General features: G+C 33.4%; 3 protein-coding genes across 5 annotated transcripts; 1 reads left to right on the top strand and 2 right to left on the bottom strand.

Moving 5' to 3' along the window:
* Positions 1-4,929: 4,929 nt before the first annotated feature.
* On the bottom strand, positions 4,930-7,284 carry LOC110669619 (xyloglucan galactosyltransferase XLT2). Its single transcript, XM_021831340.2, has one exon. The coding sequence runs from the start codon at positions 6,896-6,898 to the stop codon at positions 5,375-5,377; it is 1,524 nt and encodes a 507-aa protein (XP_021687032.2). The 5' UTR covers positions 6,899-7,284; the 3' UTR covers positions 4,930-5,374.
* A 6,365-nt stretch (positions 7,285-13,649) lies between these two features.
* LOC110669630 (CDGSH iron-sulfur domain-containing protein NEET-like) lies at positions 13,650-15,711 on the bottom strand. Of its 2 annotated transcripts, none has more exons than XM_058132692.1 (2): positions 15,058-15,711; positions 13,650-13,967 (listed from the first exon to the last, which is right to left on the bottom strand). In XM_058132692.1, exons 1-2 carry the CDS (start codon positions 15,276-15,278, stop codon positions 13,859-13,861), a joined length of 330 nt encoding a protein of 109 aa, XP_057988675.1. In that variant the 5' UTR covers positions 15,279-15,711; the 3' UTR covers positions 13,650-13,858. The 2 variants fall into 2 exon arrangements, with proteins under 2 accessions (XP_057988675.1, XP_057988676.1); XM_058132693.1 differs by lacking the exon at positions 13,650-13,967 and adding an exon at positions 14,337-14,818 and having other exon boundaries at positions 15,058-15,699.
* Positions 15,712-15,769: 58 nt separating this feature from the next.
* LOC110669628 (cysteine and histidine-rich domain-containing protein RAR1) lies at positions 15,770-19,547 on the top strand. 2 transcript variants are annotated; one of them, XM_021831352.2, is made up of 5 exons: positions 15,770-16,080; positions 17,324-17,406; positions 17,870-18,030; positions 18,898-19,103; positions 19,199-19,547. In XM_021831352.2, exons 1-5 carry the CDS (start codon positions 15,979-15,981, stop codon positions 19,292-19,294), a joined length of 648 nt encoding a protein of 215 aa, XP_021687044.2. In that variant the 5' UTR covers positions 15,770-15,978; the 3' UTR covers positions 19,295-19,547. The 2 variants fall into 2 exon arrangements, with proteins under 2 accessions (XP_021687044.2, XP_057988674.1); XM_058132691.1 differs by having other exon boundaries at positions 15,770-17,180.
* Positions 19,548-21,208: the final 1,661 nt, after the last annotated feature.

Below are 21,208 nucleotides of genomic sequence, written 5' to 3'. Positions count from 1 at the left end.
TCCTAACAAGACTCTTTTTTACACTCCCAATTATATTTTTTCCCATGAATCTAGAACCTAAGCTCTGATACCACATCTGTCACGACCCAACCTATGGGCCGGACCGGCACTAGGACCTGGGCCAGCCTAAAGCCCCCGAGGCCCGTAGTAAGCCTAACTGTTCATTAACCCAACTCTAAGGCCCATTTGGGCCCAATATCAAGAAAACAAACAGATGCAGTCGGCCATAAAATGGACTTACCAACGGGGAGTTTTCGACTCACCCGACCTGTAAACACAATATATAGTCAATTGGGGAGCTCAGCTCACCCTCCACATACTCATCAACATAATAATAAATGGGAGCTCAGCTCCCTCATCCAATCCATCAAACATGCATAGCATATTAAGTTTACAGGTCCCAAAATAATAATTTAGTTTACAGACCCAAATCAAATAACATTTCTAACACATGCGGAAATTCTAAGATTTAACAAGTTTATACAAACGGTAATAATTGACTGCGAGGAGAAAAGCGAGTTAACCAAAATAAAATCCTCCTGTAGCTTTGAAAAATATTGAGCAGTGAGGCGTTAGACTCAGAGTAAAATATCAATTTTAACCATAATCTCTATAACTATCTAGAACTAATGTACCTGTAGAGTGAAATGTAACATTAACAACATTTTCACATCATAACATCAAAAGGTAATTTGGAGCACTCACACACCTGTAGTATCAATCATAACATATGGGAGCCGATCCTATACGCTCTCTTAAATCCAACTTTGGTGCCGGTAATTACTCAAGCTCGGACTTCCACTTAATAACCAAATCGAGGTCCCAGAATTACTCAAGCCGTGACTACCCCTCGAAGGATCGGGTCCCCAATTACTCAAGCCGTGATCGCCTGGCCCTATCCATAGTCCACACCACATCACACGCACGCCAACGCACGCACACCGCTCCAAATTATCACAACAACATTCATGGCACGCACGATTATGAATGCAACATAATTCGTGCCTAGAGTTTAACTACATAAATATATGCATATAAGTGATGCATGGGCATGCTGAACATATAATAATATCGAAATTACAATTAAAATTAATATTTTACTCACAGACTTGACGGCAATCACTGTGGCGGCTGGGCGGAGGAAGAAGGTATCGGCTCTCACTGACAATTATATTACAATTATTTAATAGAAATGACCCAATACAAATCAATAAAAGACCCAATACGTCTAAGTCGCGTAGAAAATCCGTGAGAATCTCCCTATACCTAGGACCTACCCAACTGCAAAGGGCTCAAAACACACTTCTATATCCACAATCCATATATCCACAACTCAATCACATCACACAGCCCCTCCTGGGCCCATCAAATCAATCATTCATCACAATATGTAAAATTTCAATTTAGTCCTTATAATTGATCATTTTTGCAAAAACTGCTCAAATAAGCTCTAAAAATTATAAAACTCTGCCCCGCGGTCCTTAGAAATATTACTAAGCTATTGCAAAAAGAATTGTAATTTTCTAAGCTACCACGAATATTTTATGGATTTTTAATCCTATTTAAGCACTAGAAAATTACGAAAAAACAAGGTTCGGGTTTACCTTTGCCGATTCCGACTTGAAGCGCTCGATGCCTGACAATGGTGGGGTAGCCAAAACTTCGATCCAATTCGGAGACTTTTCCGGTAGCTGGTCTGTCTGGCCGGAAATTCACAGATCCGGACAACTGTCGAATTTCCGCGAATTGAGGATACCTACACGAAGCCCAATAATAATATATAAAAAATCAGGGGTGTTACAGATATTGGGTTGGGCTTTAGGTTAGAAAGAAATATATTGAATTAGCTCTCAAAGTGTATACAATTGCGGAATTTTCTTACGCAGACTAATTCATCATGGATGTATTTACATTATAATTTAATTTTAGTATTATTGAGCTCAATTAATTAATGAATCTAAAATATTAAATTAAATTATCAATTTAATATAATTAAATTCATAATTTAAACTGACAGAAGACCGATAATAGACTGCTTGTTCAAAGCCTTGACTATTATGTTGGGTTAGGAAACAACCAATTGATTCTTCTCTGGCTGAAATGTGGAGCTTAAGCGGTACACTTCAATTGGAGGCATGAACACAGGAGGCTTGGTGAGATACTACTTAATTCTTTCAAACGTAGATTAATAGTCATTTCCTTCCAATCAATTGTTATATTCAAAAGTCAGATCGGTGTACATTTATTTCATATTGAGATCATACGTGTTCTTGATACGCTCGCATTCTAGTTAACACATGAGAAAAGGCTATATGTATTTTTAATAAGTGTAAATTGAATAAAGTTAGTTTATATGATAAAATTTATTTATTAAATATATGAGTTTCACATATTTATATATTGAATCATAATATAACGAGTTAGGTAAAAATTTTCATATAACTGCATCCCAACGCCGTAAGTTTGAAAATATAAAAATAGAAAATCCAAAATTGATGACCAAATCAAAACAAATAGAATATTTTAATTTGATTTTGTTGAATTTATTTATTAAATTTTAATTTGATTGTTTTTTTTTTATTTTTAATAATTTAATTTGAAATGAATTCACTATATATTCTATTTAACTATAGTTATTTCTTTTAAGAAAAAAAAAGAATGAAATTATTGTAGCAGATTGATATATAATTTTGTAAAAGAATGGAGTGTGGATGCAAATTTTACATACTTATATGATAAAGACAGCATGTGATTTTTTCAATGATATTATACATCTATTATATTATATAAAAAATTAACATCCCCAATTAATCAATTAGGTGTACGAAGAAATTTTCTTGTTCTTTTGAGTTGGTATTATAGTAATGGGTTCTTTTTATGTTTTCATCTAGTGTGCATCATTATTATTTTTAATTATGTATAATTATTAAATTTACTGTTATAAGAGCACGCATTATTAATAAATTAATGTTATTAAAATGTTTTATTTAATTTCAATGACCGACTCAATGGAATCATGAGTTAATAAAAGAAAGTTCTTCTTAGATAGAAAATTTGATAATTTATTTTATGAGCATTATAATTGGAATAACGATATAATAATCGCATAATATAATTATGTCTTTCTTATTCCATTTTTTTTAGATAATTCCATTATTATTATTATTATTGCCAAATAATGCCATAGATCCTGCTTGCTCATCTCCTGATCAGCCCAGTGGAATTACAAGGCAGCTAACGACGCGTATATACAGTAGGGTCAAAGATTGGAAGATACTAGAAAATATGACGGTGACCATGCAACAATCAGGATTTAAAAAAAAAAAAAAAAAAAAGAAAGCTGCCAAAACCAAAGGCTAATAATTATCTAACAAAAACAAGTCTCGACGCTATCAATTGAACATGATCTGATTGAAGACGGCACCAAGAAAAATAAAAAGATTTGCAATATATTTAATCTGATGGAGAGGAAATTAAATGGCACAGGTATGTACAATTCAGTCGCAGTATATGTGTACACATTTTACCTTTACAATGGACATAATAAATGAATGGCAAATGGTTGCAGCCTGCCATATTGATGACCTAATTATAAACAAGTCTCACACGATCCAACGAAAAGATTGCAGCGTCTCCTCGAGTTGCGTGGGGAACTCACCTTCCTCTTCAAGACTGTACTTGAACAAACAAAATAAGCTAGCGAGCGTAGAATGGCTGGTAGCTGGACAAAAATTATTAGTAATTTGTTGCTTGTATAATCTATTTTGGACATTTATCCCTATTCGTGATAGGTTTATTGGACCCAGCCTCATTTACAAGAATAGCTTTGTCTACGTATTATTAGCCAAAAAAAGAAAAATCAAACAGCACTAGTTTCAAGTTTCCCAAGTCCCATAATTTATGTATTTTGATGGCCACAGCACTTGCTTACTAATCAACGCCAAAACGTATCTTAGTCAGTAGTAATCACATGAAATCTAAGCGAATATGCCCTTGATTGTCGCCGACAATCCCACTTTCCTATCGACCCAGCTGCAGTGAAAAATTCAAAATATAACAGCATTTCCGCGCTTCACAAATGGAAATTCTTCATTGAGATACTTTTAGGATTGTGCAATTAGCCTTTTTTTTTTTCTATTTTTTTGCCAATTTTACTATAAGTTGCCCGGTGAATTATCCAAGCAACGGAAATGATTGCGCATTTGCAAAAACGAAATGAACAAAATTTAGACTTTTTAATAAATATGTATTTTTTTTTTTTTAATTTCTGACCATTTTGTCTCTGCAGCAGTATATCACAACCACTTATGCAAGAATGTTGTCCTCTTCTATTTTTGATATTGTATTCTATTCGAACCACAAATGAGACTTCCACGAGATATTGAAATTGCTCCTACCAAGATTGACGTCTCCACAGGACCATAACTGGTATTGGTGATATATGTCATTAGATTATTAACGCAGTGTTCCAAAACAATGAGGGCTTTGATTAAAATAATCTAACAATACCAATTTCCCCTCTGTGGCTTCAATCCAAAGCCAAGGAAAAATATAAAAAGATAAAGGTAGATTCCTTCAAGCCCTTTTCAGGCATCTCCACCCACCCACCAACCCCTACCTTACTTTAACTGAACAGATCAGGACACCAACATCTTTTTTGTCTAATTGCTGTACTTGGTTATTAATCTTTGCATTACTCAATAATAATAATAAAAAAAAAGATAAAATGAGCGGAAAACGAAAATGAATAGGGACAGTCACTTTCTTTGTAACTTTATTCCCGTTGAATTCACCCGATTTGATAATCTACAAGAAACCATCAAAAGAAACATTATAATCATGCATGCTAGCCACCACCATCGCCAAGCTTCTATACTTCAACATTTATCACACTAAAAGAATTAAATAAAAAAAATAAAATAATGAAAATAGAAAAATATAAAATTTATTCTGTAAATTACATTTTCTAATTCGTCTATATTCCTGGGTGCTGATCTTGGCATGGTCCAGACAAAGCCACAACATTATAGCCTCCAATGTTGTTGCCATCCAAACACCAATGGGTGATTGGGTGGTCCTGCCTCGTCTATATGCTAGTGATAAATTACACAAGCAAACAATCTGTAATTCTGAAACTTGCTCTTCAACCAAATAAATACTAGTATAGTATACATACAACATTTGTCAAAAAAGAAGACACACCCCAACTCCCTTTCTCTGCTTCAAAAAAGCGTACTATTAACTGATAGTAATTGCCTTTCGATTAATAGTAATAAACCATAACTTGATCTTGATCATCTCTGTTTCACTCGTGTTATGATCTCACCAAAATTGGATACTTGATTCCCAGTTTTCCTTCATATTTAACATCTTATTACCATTTGTAGAACCGCTCCTCTTGCTCCTTGAATCTCTTCAATACCCCATCTATGGCAACATCAAAGGCATCCTTTATACTCTCTAAGCCTTCCTGAGGTCTCGCATACACAAATTTGGGTATATAATCAATCACCTTCTCTCTCATTTTCCTTACCTCTTCTTTGCTGTAACTCTCAAGCACTTCCCGTACGGAAGTCCCATTTTTTACATCATTCCGGTGTATAAAAACAGAGTACCTCTCAGGTTCGCCCGGTAAGAACCAATCGTACTGGTAATAAGCGGTTCGTTTCCAGAACAAAACCGGAATAGAACCCGCCAACATGCAATCAAAGATGGACCTACGGGTGAAACTATCGCCTCTCGGCTGCAAACAAAAATCGGAATTCAAAAACGTCTCGAGAATTGCCGAGGTGCCGTTGGAGCAACGAGTCCCGGCACAATCTACGACTCGACACGAGTCCGACTCATTCTGGCAATGGCTTAGCAACAGGCCTCTAAAATCGTTCTTGATAGCGCCGCGTTTCGCCCCGGCGAAGCAGAAGAGATTCGTACGGTTCCTAGTACGGACAAACTCCTGCCACTGCAGGATATCCGAGTCCGATCTGGGGTGGAAGCCGGTGGGGTAAGGAACACCAACATCGAAATAGTCCCACGGATTTCGTTCAATCAAGAGGCGAGTAATGTTTCTCATACCTGGCATGTAAATGCAGCTTGACCCCCAATCCTGATCTTTCGACCGTCGAAAATCCCACGAGATACGCCCCATGGTGATGAAGTGATTCCAGCCGTTCGATTTCTTGTAGTATGGTTGATCTTGGACCCACGTCAGCATCATTTCGCAGAGCCGATCACGGTCTTTGGCAGTGCAATTATGCCACAAAAACTTGCCTACGGCTAATCCTGCATAAAAAGGAATGTAAAACGCCGTCGCATTATTTGGCTCTGTCGTCCTGCACTTGTGCCTCAAAATCCGATTGTGGAAGATAATCTCCGAGACGAATTGATCAGTCCAATACCATGCGGGAGCCAGACTTTCCGGCACAAGCCCCGAAAGCCCGGTGGCTTTCTGGCCAAAACCGTCATTAGCCAAGGCATCGCACCTGGAACTCCATGGGTTCAACTCGTCGCAGTTTCGAATCAATTCGGTGTTGAACCTGCTGGGGAGATCGTAGACAAAGACTCTTCCTGATCCACATTCATCTTCATCAGTAGTTGCTGCTGCAGAGGGGCTGATATTGATGATGGTTTTGGCAGAGATGTTGAGATGGTCAGTATACGGGGAGGGGAAATGGTGGCGGTGGGGAAAAGAGAAAGGAATTGAGCGGAGACCAAGGAGGAGAATGATCTGGATGGAGAGGATGGAGAGGAGGAGCCATGCGCGGGATTGATTAAAGTAAGAATTCGCAAGGAGAGAATTAAGGGAGTTAAGCGAGCTCTTGCGAGGAAGGACTTCGTCCGGCTGGCTTTTGGGTTTTCTGATATAGGGTTCCGGTGAGGATGGACTGGAAATGGAAAGCATCAGGAAAGGGAAGATTCAGTTTAGAACTTGATTTTCCCGGCGGGGACTGAACCAGAAAAACAGGTGCGTATACAGCCAAAAATGAAATCGTTCCAGTTTATATCCGTACTCGAACAACCAGTGGCGGTGAGAGACAGAGAGCGGGTAAGGTGGGGCGTTTATTGCTGCTCTGTGTTACGAGCTTTTTCGAGGTTTTTGTACAGACAGATGCAGTAAGGATTCGGTGATAAAAGGTAAGAGACAGATGGGAAGGGTTAAGCACGTGCACGTGTACGATTAGATTACCGGCAGCATAGGCAACCGACAAGGAATTCAGGCATTCAGCCGTTATAAGTAACGGGCACGTGGCTGTATCATCTCGGGGCAACTGTGAATAGCTGGGTAATTTGGTCCCTTTAAATTTCAATCAACTACTTTTTCCACAGAAATTCTAAAATGTGAACGCTGAACAGAAATCAAACGTATAAAGGGTAATTTCATCGCAATGATTAACGACGCCTATTACTGCAAACTGGCCCGAATTTCTGTTTGTTTTATATATATATATATATATATATATATATATATATATATATGGAACAGAAATTCTCAAATACGGTTTAAGAAATTAGTTTGCAATAAAAAAGATTTGTTTAGAATAAAAATAAAAAAATAGGAAGAAAATCATTTTAATATATTAACTTTTTTTGTTTTGAATAAAGGGGATGATTTATTCATCCTCGATAAGACTAGGAGCAACGTCTCTCCAGTCACTAAAATCAGACATTGAAACAGAGCTCTTGCTAAAGTATGAGCTGTCCGATTCGCTAACTCACGAATAAAATGCAGTGAATAATCATTCAATTCCTGCAATAAAGTAAAAATCTTTAACATCTACTATTCTCAATCTGAGATTCTGCATGGTGGGCAAAATATTCATACCAACTCTCCAGCAAAAGTTTTTAACTTTGGGCGGAACCTTGCACTTTCAGAATTTTCACCGAACATATTATATTTGTGAGGAATCCGGAAATTTATCTTTAAACAACTGCTGGTAACCACTCTTTACCGTATACTTCCCCTTTCTATCTCCTGTCCAAATCAGCATATCTTGTCGAGCCTGAATGCCAAGAGGAATCTGTAAAATTAAGACATTTTATTTAGTAAAAGACATGAGTATTTTATAGATTTAACTTACTAATTTAATCAAAATATAAACTACATAATTTATGTTAAGAACTATTTTTATAATTTTTATTATATGAAATACATTCGAAACATTTAAAAATGTTATGAATAACTGTAAATACAATCGCTTTCTATAATAATCTATCGAACACTCAAACCGAGTCAAAAACTAGATATCGAGTAACAGTGAGCTATCGCTAATTCGATCGCACATAAATAAAGTTCATATATTACTAATAATTATCACATAATTATTTTTAACATACGGAGATCAAAAGAGTTGAAAATCTAATGACCATCTTTTTTAAATAGTATCCGATCGGAAAAGAGTCAGTGTCACACCCATCGCTAACCTATAGAGACTAATATAACTTGAAAAATTGACAGAATTTTCCCTAAATCTATAGTTAAAAGAATACATGAAACCTGTTAAAATACATATGGTATATAAAATATGGCTCTATGCCTGTTCAACATAATTAAATACATAAATATATATATATCCTCTATGTGAGAATCAAAAGAAAATATTTGTAGATCAAAACTTCTAGTTATTTTTATATATTTACAATAAACTAAATAAAGTAAATATCTAAAAGAAATATATTAGCTCGACCTTCACCAGACTTTATAACTGGTCAGAAGTAGGGGTGAGCATTCGGTTCGAACCGAACCGAATTAAATTATAAAAATTGAATTATGTATTTTAGAAACCGAACCAAACCAAACCGAAATAGGTGAAAAACCAAATCAATTTATTTCGATTCGGTTTAAATCGATCTATTTTGATTTTTGATTGATTTTTAATTTAGACTTGATTTTCAAATTATTTGGTCTAATTTTAACTTTAGTTTGAACCTAATAACCATTAATCAATGAAATTAAACAATTAATATATATAAAATTAAATATAGTTCATAAATTTTTCATTAAAAAAAATCAATTTAAAAATCAATTCGGTTCGATTTAATTCAATTTGAATATATAAATGACTATTCGATTCGGTTCGATTTAATCAATTTATTTCTTTTTAAAATCGAACTGAATTGAAATAATTGAAATTTATATAATATAAAATCGAATCGAACCAATTAAATCAAATTAATTTGATTCAATTTAATTTTTTATTTTGAATCTAAATCTGCTCACCCGGCCACCAGCCTTACCATTTTTTTGTTTTACAGGTTTACTAAAAGCTTACGTGGCACATTGAATAATCTTTTAGAGGCTCACAACGACAAAAGCTGCTTTTATTGCTTTAAAATTGCTACACTTATTTGATGAGATAAATTCATTCATCTACAATTATATATGGCAAATAAATGCACAAATGTTTAATCTTTATTTTTTTTCAAATGTTAAAATTTTCAATATATATATATAAAAAATCTACTATACACATAGTCTTACTCTTTGTTTATATAGATGTATTTTTTTTCTTATTTAGAGAAGAGGAAAAAATAAAAAAAAGTTAATTTTTTATTATTTTCTTTTTAATTTAAAGAGAAAATTAATAAAAAAATAAAAATGAAGGTTGCTTTAAAAAAATAAAATTAATTTTTATTAAATTCTTTTTTTAAATACATATTATAAAATTGTAAATTAATTATAATATTAATCAGAAAAATAATTTTATTTTCATTTTTATTTTATTATTTTGTTTATTCAAATAAAAAATAAGAAATATATATATATATATATATATATATATATATATATATATATATATATATATATATATATTATCGCTGTAATTTCTTTCTCCATTAATACTATGTTTGAATGAGAGGAAAAAAAAAAGAAAAAAAAATAATAATAACCTTCTTATTTTGTGATTGGATTAAGAAGAAAAATATTAAATGAAAAGTTATTTTTTAAGTAATAAAATTATAATAGTATTCTCATATGTTTAAAAAGAACATAAAAAATGAAAAATATTTTTATAATTTTAAATATTTTTCTCTCATTTCATATCTAATTTTAAAAAAAATAAAAATAAAATATAAAAATAAGAGTAAAATGTAACTCTTATTTTTCTTTTAAAATTTTATTTTCACCTTATTTTTCTCTTTAATTAAACATAATCAAATATAAATAAATAAAAAATAAAATTTTTTTCCTCTCCAATTTTCCCTTTCCCTTATTTTACTTCAATCGAAACACTAACATAAAAGTTTTCTAAACATAATGCAAAATGGGAAAATAAAAAGTAGAAACGCATCCTAGCCATCACAGTCACGAAGACACGTATAAGATCCGCCCTCATTTCACCGAAATCACCGAGGAAGTCTTAATTAAATCGAACCTAAAGTCGCCACGTTTCAGTGGAGAAAAGACCCAGACACCTGTTAAATTTTGTCCTCGTTAACCAAACGAGATCGTTTTGCTTAAAACGGCAAAAGCACTGGATGGATGTAATAAAATAATAATAATAATTGAGTGGCGATGGTGATGGGGTGGCGTACGGTGGAGTAACCAACTGTATATTACCAGGAATCATGAATCCACGAAAACGACATGTAGTGTGGTGTTGTTTGTCGCCGCCGAGAAACAGAGTGGTCTAGTCACTGTCGCATGTGGTCCTCTATATATTGAAACTTTGGCCTGTTACTGGACACTTGGCAGCTCCAACGTGGTCAGGAATAAAATTGGGCCCCAGTTTACAGACACTTGGCAGCTCCATCGTGGTAAGGAATATAATTGTAGTTTAATTGTTTCTTAAAAAGAAAAAAAAAATAACTCCCAGCTGCTTGTTTGACTGGCCACAGCCCTGATGTGAAGCTGCCAACCCACTTATAAGACCTCTCTCTAATTAAACATTATAATGAAGTTCAGGTGCATACGTATATAGAAGGAAGTTTAATTTAAAGCCAGCCGAGATTCGCTTTTGCGAACTCTTTAACAATACATACTCATACATTAATCATCTAATATAAATGGCACCACAATCTTGCAACACGTAACAATAACAAGAATATCAAACTTGTTTCTTTAACAAGAAATAAACACACAGAATTAATCTAATTACAAGTGTAAGAGGTTCACTAATAAGATAATGAAATGAGTTGACAATATTTGTCTAGTGCAATGCACGAAAACTCTTTAGACCTTGTATTATCATTTTGTTAGATTGGATGAGAATAGAAACTTAAAAACCATCCAGATTGATCTAGTTTTAGCATAATATTGCTTGAAATAGACAGTCCACCCTCCATATGCTAAATGGATATCCATCCAAGCAGTGCACATGGGAAAGTTTCAGTTCATAGGTTTCGTCCTCTTTATCTTTGCTATCTCATATGGCGGGGCTTTGCGTTATTATTGTGTCTAAATTAAATAGATAGGGCTGGGTGCCTTAAATGAGCAAGTCTTTTTGAAGACTTCGGCTACAAATGAATGGGTGACCACCACAACAGGATGGACCTTTTATTTATTTTTATATTTATCAGTATTTACGTTCTGAGACAAAAGCTCGAGTCGATTTGGCTACTAATGGCTGCTTCTTTTGAATTCTTTGAAATTGCATTTGTGTTGCTTCCAGCTTGCAAATCTTGTTCGATTCGGCCAGGTTAAGCCTAATACCATGATTTTACACTACTTATCGGGACCATTTGCTTTGAATCATTTCAAATCCACCAACTGGCCTTGGATAGCTAGTTGATTTCTCCCTTTTTCAATAAAATTATTGGTGGCCCTAGTATCCATGTAGCTTGTTTAGCATCGTTCATTGGCTTTAATCATTGTGAGTTCTTTGGCATCCAACTTTCATTATTAATTGCCTTCTATTTTATTAATATTTGCAACTTTTTCATCCAAGAATTGTTTCATCTTGTCAAATACTTGTGAAGAAAGCTAATAAAATTAACAAATTAAAAAATTATGATCTAGACCCTAAGCTTTCCAACGACAACTAGTTAGTCGCTTTCCATTTAAAAGAAAAAAACTTCAGAGAATTTAAAAATAGGAACTAATATAAAGTAGGTGTTTTTAGTTCGATTTTGGTTTGATTTAAAATTTACTCAAGAATCAAAATCGAATCGAAATTTCGATATAATTTCGGTTCTATTCTTTATTGTTTCAATTTTGGTTTGGTATGGTTCTTGATTCTTCAATTTCGGATTGGTTTGGTATGATTCCAGTTCGATTATCGATTTTTAAAATAATTTTATATAATTATTTAATTAAAAAGTCATATTTGATTTAATATTTAAATTTTGAATTAAATTATTAATACATAGTATATCATATAATAAATTTTTTAGTTATTTTTAAATTATATTATCTTTACTATAAGTTGCGTATACAATTTAGTGTTAAATTATTATATAATATAATAATATAAGTATACCATATAATATATATTTTAATTATAGATTATATATATATATATATATATATATATATATATATATATATATATATATATATAAAAGATAATAGTATATTTATAATTAAAAGTTATAAGTAATTTAACATATAAAAAAAGTATAATTTTAAATGCGTTAAGAAAAAAGTATTTATATAATTTGAAGTATGATTCTGATATGTAAGTAACGTCCATATCGTCTTCAGCAGTAGAAGATCAACGATTTTAAACAAACAACCCCGTCGCCTAACATGGAAAGAAAACGACATTTCTGTCCACCATGGTTATTCCTAATTCAGCATATAAGTTCCAAATGTGGCTGATGGCATCTTATATTAATAATACTAATAACAGAACCAGAATGAAACCTAGGGAGAGGAAGGCAGTGGTTCTTTCGCAAGAGAAAAGGATAAAGGAGGTGGGGTTTCCAATTTCCATAGCACATGAGGTTGCTTGAAATTATAAGTGGACTCTCTTTCTCCATCACTCATTAATCCTAATAGAGGGTTTCAGGAATAAGATTTATCACTGATCAAAAGACAATAAGCATATATTTTATTTCCAAACATGTAAACAACATAGAACACTAATGTTAAAACTGCAGTAAAGCATGTTTTATCCATATGAAGCAAAGAGAAGTAACAGTTCAGTTGTACCATTGCTTAAGAAAAACAGGACGGGACAACTGATTAGCAGCTGAAAGGTTCAAAAAATCCTTGTTCTTTTCTCAGTTTTTCGACTTAGAATCTTAATTGATCAAGAGAAAATAAACCTGTGCTATAAATTCAGCATGAGGATAAATGGTGACAACACAACTAGTAGAGAATCTTATTTCTGACCTTGCTTATTAACAATATTGCACTAATACTCAAAAGAATTTAGGAAAATACAACCTTTTAACTCTAGAAAGAATATCTCAGATTGAAATACATTTATGCCTATTTACTCTTCCAAAGATAGAGACTTGAAAACAATGGGATGCCTCAACTTCAAATTGACAATGATTGCTTCCTCCCATTTTTGTTCACAAAAATGAAAAAGCACTAATTTAATACTTGGTAAGACATTCTAAGTTCATTGCTGAAGTCATTTCAGGTAATCTCCTTTAAACCTTATACCCTAGATTTTTAACACAAATACGATCCACAAAATCATTCAACCAGACTTGTTCTTCTCTATGGAGAAGAAGTAACTGCCAAATCTAGTTAAGGCAAGCAATGACAATAAGCCAGCAAAGTCACAACAAATAAAAAAATGATATCGTCTCACTACAAAGTTTTATTAAATAATGGTGGTTTTGCAATAGGAAACTAGAGAACTCAACCTAATCCAAAAGAAGTGAGCTGACATCATCACAAAACAACACTAAGAATTTCTAGAGTTAAAAGTTTTACATGGCAATCAACAATTAAAAAAGGACAGATCAGTTACTCTTTCTGCTTTTTCAAAAGCAAAGGTCCAACATTGTCACCAGTAGCTTTGTTGTGCTTTACATGGCTTCCATCACATAGAGGAAAAGTTCCTGACATCCAACATCTAGCATATAACCAATGCAGGTTATCAAATTTTCTACTTGGCAAACAAAGAGAGACCAAAGAGCTGAAATACATTCCCTTTACAGGGATATTGTAACATCAAACATTCAGCAATTTGGATGACGTTATCGGTTTCGCACTAGCATGTAATAGGATGCTTGTACAAGCTCTAGGATGACAAACTTTGTCTAGAAAAGATAAATTTGGAAGTTCAGACTTCAGATTGAAAAAACATGTGAATTCCAGAAAATGTTAACTTGGTAAGAACTTAAGATAGGAAATACTTCATCATCAATGTCACTTCACCTCAGTTAATTTAGTTGACATTCTTTCAGTCACCTCCACATTGCCAGCATCAAAGTCAGATACGTAAGAAATCAATCATAAAAAACGTAAGTACCAAAACATTTGTTGATCAGGCACATTGTTATGCCTCTAAACTACGCATATAGCTTCTTAAGACAACACACTACTGTGCATTTTTACAGGGGGAAAAGAGGTTAGGATTTGTCTATATGCAAGACAAAGATGATGCATAACGTTTCTTACTAAGATCTGGCAAAATGAATTCACAACTTCATAAAAAATAACAAGAATTACAATGCAAACATGCTGTCGAAGAAGAGAATCAGTTAACCGCCAGATCTTCAAAGTTCAAAGTTTTTCCCCAAAAAAATGTTCCTTAAATTCTGATCCAGTTGAAGGAGCTACTATGCTAGGATGACCAACATATCCCAAAATGATAAGCTGGACACAGTCAACAATCCAATTCTGAAATTGATGATTTTGGCTCAATTAATGCAAAAAGAACAGCATTCTTGTGTTTGTTGCATGGCAGAATCAAATGTGAAGCTAACACAAAAAAAAAGATGGGTTATTGAATAGGAAGCTTTATGAAAAATGCCAATATGACGGATTTTTTTCTTAATAAATCTGTCGCCTGGATTGAAATGCGTATGTCAATCACTAAATATTATGAAATCAACAGTAGCTATTCGCTCTGCGTCCATTTATGCGTGCATTAGAAAAAGTGGGCAATATAAACACTGAGAAGACAAAAGAAAAATAAATGAAGTTGACGTGAATAAGACCTGCAATAAGCTGTGAGGGGCTTAGAAAGCTCAGCGACGACAACGGAGTCCACCACCTTCTCCTCGTTCTTTCTAATTTCTGGGTTGATAGCTTGAGCTTCAGCTCTCACCGCTACCATGCGTCTTGGTCTTGCAGCTGAATGAGTGGTTGGCTTGAGTCCTTCGACTCCCAATTTGCTGAAACAGAAACCAGAACCAAACGTACTCGCCAGTGTCACCATTGAAATGGGGGTAAATAGGTCTCTCTGTCTCAGGTGAATTGAGTAGCTCCAATTCCTAACATAGGAGGTTAGGCGGTGGTGAAAGTTTATCAGGATTGAAAAGTGGGTGTTGAACTTGTGGAGAGCACGCTCTCTGTTGGATTTGTGAATGACGTGGAAATCTTCTGATGTCAAGAATATATGGCATCTTTGGTGAACATCCTACGGCATGTCGTCAACAACAGCAGATAGTTCTTCCTTTCTCAATCCCAACGAAAAAGTAAAATGAGACATATTTAACAAATCTATGCTGCTTTTATCAACAGAATCACAATTTAACCCTTTAAGTTCAGCAATTAGGACTATGTAGGAATTGATAAGAGAACCTCATAGCCTATGAACAGGAAGTAGAGAACACGGGTTATCAACTTCTTGACTTATTTTAGTAGTATTCTTTCTAGTGAGTAGAAATGAATGTTAGTATTGTTTGCTATGAAGTAATACATAGGTTCATTTGGTTGTCCAATTGTATCTTGGGCTTGGCCCATTTCAGAAATCCTGGTTTCGGTGATTGATGCATGAGATAATGCTGTTAAAAAGAAGAATCAATTCTATTTCCCAAAGCCGCCCAATTTACATAAAATAAAGTGCGTTCAGATTCTAGTCGATTCTTCGCAGTCTTCTAACACCTACTGCGACTTGAGAGAGAGAGAGGGAGAGAATGGAGCGGGAGGTCGTTAGGCTTCGTTGCCAGCGAATCGGATGCAACGCCACATTCACCGAAGACGATAATCCCGAAGGTTCCTGTCAATACCATGATTCGGTATGCCTTACCTTTTGAATTTGGTTGCATCTTTTCCTTTCTGTTTCTGTAAACCATTGAAATTGTTTTGAAGCTTCATACAGTTCATAATTGATGAATCACGAATTACTGCGTTTCAATTAGGTTAACTAAGTACCAATGAGGATTCCTTGGTCTCTTTTATTTATTTATTTGTTTAAAATGATGGACGTGAGCAGCTTCACCAAGCTACTTTCCGTTTTTAGATGGTTGGCATGAACTGTTAGTTTTAATTCTTGTTTGAAATGGTTGGAATCAACTATTAATTGGAGTAATAGGACCTTCTTTGTTTCATTCACAAATCTGCGAGATTGATCTCATCCTCGGCTATTATGTTCATGATTTTGGTACATCGCCTAATTAGACAAGTTATCTAGTCTTTCAATTGCCTTCTAATTAACGAGAAGAGATCAAAGTTGACGGATCTCTCTTCTGTATCGTGTTGGTTGCTGGCTATAATTCATTTGGCTCTTCAACTTTGTAATTGATGCATAACAACATCTGGCTATTGAGAATTTGAGATGATGTTTGTAATCTCTGTGATTTCCCTTTTTCATGGACTAAGTTGTCAAGCACAGAAACTCCCCAATGTGGACATGTAATTTAGGTTCCTCAAATAGCAAGGCAGAAAACTTTGATGAATATGTGGATATGTAAAAGCTTAGATTTACAAGAGACTCATTCTTAAAGTGTACAATGCACCATTTTTGTTCAATTGTTGATGAGTTTAGGTTTTCTACATAGCATAGATTATACAGTTCAGCATTGTACTTTAAAGTTTAAACTGTGTAGATGGTTGTCGTTTCTGTTGCTAGTTGTTGAAATTGTATTTTACATAGATCTGGGTTTCCAGAAACATCAATTACATTTCCCTCCTTTTTGTTTTAAGAGTCTACATATTTTATTTTTATGTGTTATCATTATCACTGCTGATCGTGAAACCAATTGCTTGCATTGCCCTTTTATTTACTTTTGTAATTGAATACTGAATTTGAAGTATTTTTGGATTATGCTAATTAGCTTTTTAACTTTACATGGTTGGGCTGTGTATCGCTGCAAATGCGCATATGTATTGTCAGGGAGTAAGTCAAAATCTTTAGTCTGATTTATTTAGTTCTTTTCCATAAAAAAAAAAAAAAAGTTCCAGTTCCTGCTCCTCTTTAAACCTTCCTTCTATCACTAATTTTGATATGCTGTTGTCACTTTGCTTGAATGCATTTTCCAGCCTATTTTCCATGATGGAATGAAAGAATGGAGTTGTTGCAAGAAAAGAAGTCATGATTTCACCTTATTTTTAGAAATTCCTGGGTATGTCTGTTTATTTCTCTCTCTCTCTCTCTCTCTCTCTCTCACACCTTCTTTACTTTGATTTGAGTAAAATTTCTGGCTTTTGATTTTTAAACTGAAGATAAAAACGATTTAGAGTCAATAAACTCATATTTGTATTGAAGGAAATGAAGTCTTATATAGATTGGCATCAAGGTTGATTTGAGTGAGGTTTTTTTGTTTTATTGATTATAGATGCTAACATTCAAAGTGAAAATTTTAGTCTGCTGCTTTTTTTTTTTTTTTTTTTCTGTTATGAGAATATCTGTTTCTTTTAATGGAGGAATAAGAACCCTGTAGTTTGTCAATCTGGCCACTCTGTGCCCTTGTAATTGTAATCCTAAATCCTTATTGATCATAACTAAATCATAACTAGTATCTTAAATTGACTGTATATTTATCCATTTATGGGTAGTAGTTTCTCAATCTTTCTTCTGTGATGAAGATGTAAGACAGGTAAACACACAACTGAGAAACCTGTGTTAGCAAAGGCTACTGCAAGTCCAAAGAATCCAATTCCTCCTCCCACTGCAGCTACCACAACCAACTTGTCCTCTAAGGAATCTTGTCCTAGGTGCAAGCAGGGTTTCTTTTGCTCAGATCATGGTAATTTCATCTCCACGTTTTTTTTCCCCTTTGAAGGATTAACAAGTTTTGATCTTTCATGTTGAGATTTAAATGGAAAAGAAAAAAAAATCCTTAGTTGTTAATACTATTGATTGTGAACAACACTGACTTTACTGTATGCAATATTAATTATGAACAACATTGAGGCCATTGCAAACACAGTCCTTAGTTATCAGCAAATGGTAAGTTATGGTTGCTGCTGGCTGCTAGTAATGGCCAGAGATGACTGGTGGCAGTCAGTATTAAAGTTCGTGCCTATTTTGTTCCTAATAAGTATAATTCCTTTTCATGGCCCTGTGAAAGTACAGAAAATGAACTACTACTTTGAAAACAATAAGTCATTCTCCTTGAAATTGGTATATTTTCCCTTTGCCAATAAAACATTTTTCATATCTAAAACTTAAACACCAAAAAATGCTGAAAAAGTTTAGGAAAAATCATCCACGAAACAATTGAAGTCTGTCTTCCCCTCCCCTTTCTTCTTTTTTCTCGTATTGCTTGGTGGAAATGCTGCATCCTAAATATTGTCTACCTCTTCATTGAAGAATGAAGGAAATATAAGAAGTAAAAGTTCAAATGTAGTGGTTTCTCGTGCTGGTATACATCCACATGGTCACAAGTTTAGCAAGCTAATAAGTTAACGGAAATTGGGGAAAAAAAAGAGTTTCGTAGCTTATTCCATTAATGGGATTCTATTTTACCCCATCTTACCACTCTTTATTTTCTCTCTTGAGCATAAAATTGCTGGCTGCATGAAAATTTTTTTATGATCTTTTGATATGCTTTTTTACTGCCGTCCTTTCAACTTCCCCAGTTTTAAGTTTGATTTGTTTTAATCCATTTTAGGTTCCCAAGCAAAGCAAGCTCCACTTGCTAGAAGCAATGTGGGTACGCAAGGGTCCTCTGCACCTCCAAAGATGGTAGTAGACATAAACCAGCCTCAAACCTGCAGGAATCAGGGGTGTGGTAAAACTTTCAAAGAAAAAGATAATCATGAAACTGCCTGTAGTTACCATCCTGGGCCTGCTGTTTTTCATGATCGGTTGAGAGGGGTATGTCCATTATCTATTTTGCTGCATTTACTCTTCAGCTTGTTTTCTTATAGATTGCCTTTAATGATCACCCTTACTTGCATATAATATGGCAGTGGAAATGTTGTGATGTCCATGTAAAGGAGTTTGATGAATTCATGAGCATTCCACCTTGCACAAAGGGATGGCACAATGCTGATCCAGCGTCTTGAGCTTCACGAGATGAAATGTTCCTCTGCTATTTCTTGTATTTGAAAATTTTGTTCAGGGCGATATATTTTCCTGTCTGGCTGTTCCACTGGAATTAAACTTTCTTCCAGTTGGCCTCTCCTTATGATTTCCTTTTTCTTCCTCCAGTCTTTTCGCCTTGTGAAACTGTTGTTACAATTGTGGACTCCTGCTTTTGGTAGGATGCCTGTGAACTTCTTCAATCGTTTATAATGAAGGAACCTGGCCATTTACAAATTTCTATTTTTATTCCAGTTTGATGTTCCACTTTTTTATATGGTTACATTCTGATGTTCTTTGGTTTTATATTCTCATCTCACACGCACATGTGGACGTAAGTTGCAGATGAGAATAAGGTTTATTATTTAATTACTACGCCTTATTATTATCAATAATTATTTAAGTATTGAATCAGTTGACATATCGTACGATTTATACTGTGTTTGAGTTTAGTATAGTATGGATTATTAATATATTGTATTATATGTATTTACTATATTGTATGGGTTTTATTATAAACAAAAAATGGTATTAGTGTGGTACATAATGGTTTAATGATATTTTTCTTGTTTGATTAAGTGATATTATGTGGTATAATAAATATAAAAATTATAAAAATACTCTTATTGTTATTTTAAATATAAAGTGTTGTTTTAAATTTTGTTTGCATTGTTTAAAAAATAATAAATTTTTTTTTAGAATTAAAGAGTTTGGTGTTAATTATTTAATTGATAAAATAGATGAAATAATCTAAATATACGAAATGAAGTCATTAACCAAAAAATGACAAAATATATTCCAAAGTCAGGTAAAGGAAGAATCAGAAAACTAAACTTAAGGATCAAACATAAATAAAAAATGATAATTATCAATAAAAGTTTATATTTTTGATAAGTTTAGATTATACCCATACCAAAAATCGATAGCTAGAGCAGTAGTAGAGAGAGGTATTGACTTATCAAAACTTGAGAAGGGACTGTAGATGACCTGTGATGTGAGAGATGATGGAGGATTAGCTATGGGAGAGACTAAATATTTTTTTATTGGAGAGAGACCGAAAACAAGAGATAAAGAACGTTTATAAATAAAAAAAAATGATATAATTAAAATTTTATAAATTGAATAAATATAAAATTAGAATGCAACAATTATAAATTATTTAAAACCATCAATTTGATGATTTAAAAATATGTGATAAAATTATAGTTAAAAAATAATCATTTTACAATCCAAAACTGTCATTCTCTATAAACAATTTTTACAAATAAATAACATTATTATATCATACATTATGAAATCATGAAAATCATCATTCAAATAAAGGGTTATTAACTGAGAACTTTTTATAAAAATATATACATTTCTTTTTATTTAGAAACTAAACAAATAATTGTAATCAATCAATAATAATTTTTTTATTTTTAATTTTTAAAAGGTACAAAGAGTAAAAAACCCTGAGTAAGTCTCTTTTTATCTATCTAATAATTATTACTCAATTTATTTGAATTTTTATTGAATAAATAGGAATTGAAAAAAGAAAACTTATTATGAAAAACATAGATATGATTTTCCAGTTCCACGGCCTTCGATAAAAAAATAAATAAAAAAATTCCATAGTCACTGATAAGAGAAGGGTGGCAATTGGCATAAATAAATTCACATCAACTCAAAGTAAAACGCAAAAAGGACAGAAACCGTAAACATTTTGGGATAGACGTCACGGGTCCCATGATGGGTGTAATCAATTCCACCTCTTTATTTTTCCACCAACAAACGATACTCTTGGGCTGGACCCCACTTTTATCCTTCTATTTCTATTCTTTTGCATTTGCTACTCCATTATTTAATCCTATTAACATATGTCAATCTTTCATTTGACTTCAATAATACCCTTATAC

This window comes from Hevea brasiliensis, chromosome 13, assembly GCF_030052815.1.
Source record: "Hevea brasiliensis isolate MT/VB/25A 57/8 chromosome 13, ASM3005281v1, whole genome shotgun sequence".
In the NCBI taxonomy this organism is placed as follows: domain Eukaryota; kingdom Viridiplantae; phylum Streptophyta; class Magnoliopsida; order Malpighiales; family Euphorbiaceae; genus Hevea; species Hevea brasiliensis.
Note: the sequence above shows the minus strand (reverse complement) of the source record. Positions and strands in the feature narration are given on the sequence as shown.

Excerpts from the sequence above, each read along its gene's own strand:
- LOC110669619 (XM_021831340.2), bottom strand. The coding sequence starts at position 6,898 with ATGCTTTCCATTTCCAGTCCATCCTCACCGGAACCCTATATCAGAAAA.
- LOC110669630 (XM_058132692.1), bottom strand. The coding sequence starts at position 15,278 with ATGGTGACACTGGCGAGTACGTTTGGTTCTGGTTTCTGTTTCAGCAAA. Across the intron at positions 13,968-15,057 it reads CCCCTCACAGCTTATTGCAG|ATGTTGGATGTCAGGAACTT; the intron begins GTCTTATTCACG and ends GTTATATGCTAG.
- LOC110669628 (XM_021831352.2), top strand. The coding sequence starts at position 15,979 with ATGGAGCGGGAGGTCGTTAGGCTTCGTTGCCAGCGAATCGGATGCAAC. Across the intron at positions 17,407-17,869 it reads TTATTTTTAGAAATTCCTGG|ATGTAAGACAGGTAAACACA; the intron begins GTATGTCTGTTT and ends TCTGTGATGAAG. Across the intron at positions 19,104-19,198 it reads TTCATGATCGGTTGAGAGGG|TGGAAATGTTGTGATGTCCA; the intron begins GTATGTCCATTA and ends ATAATATGGCAG.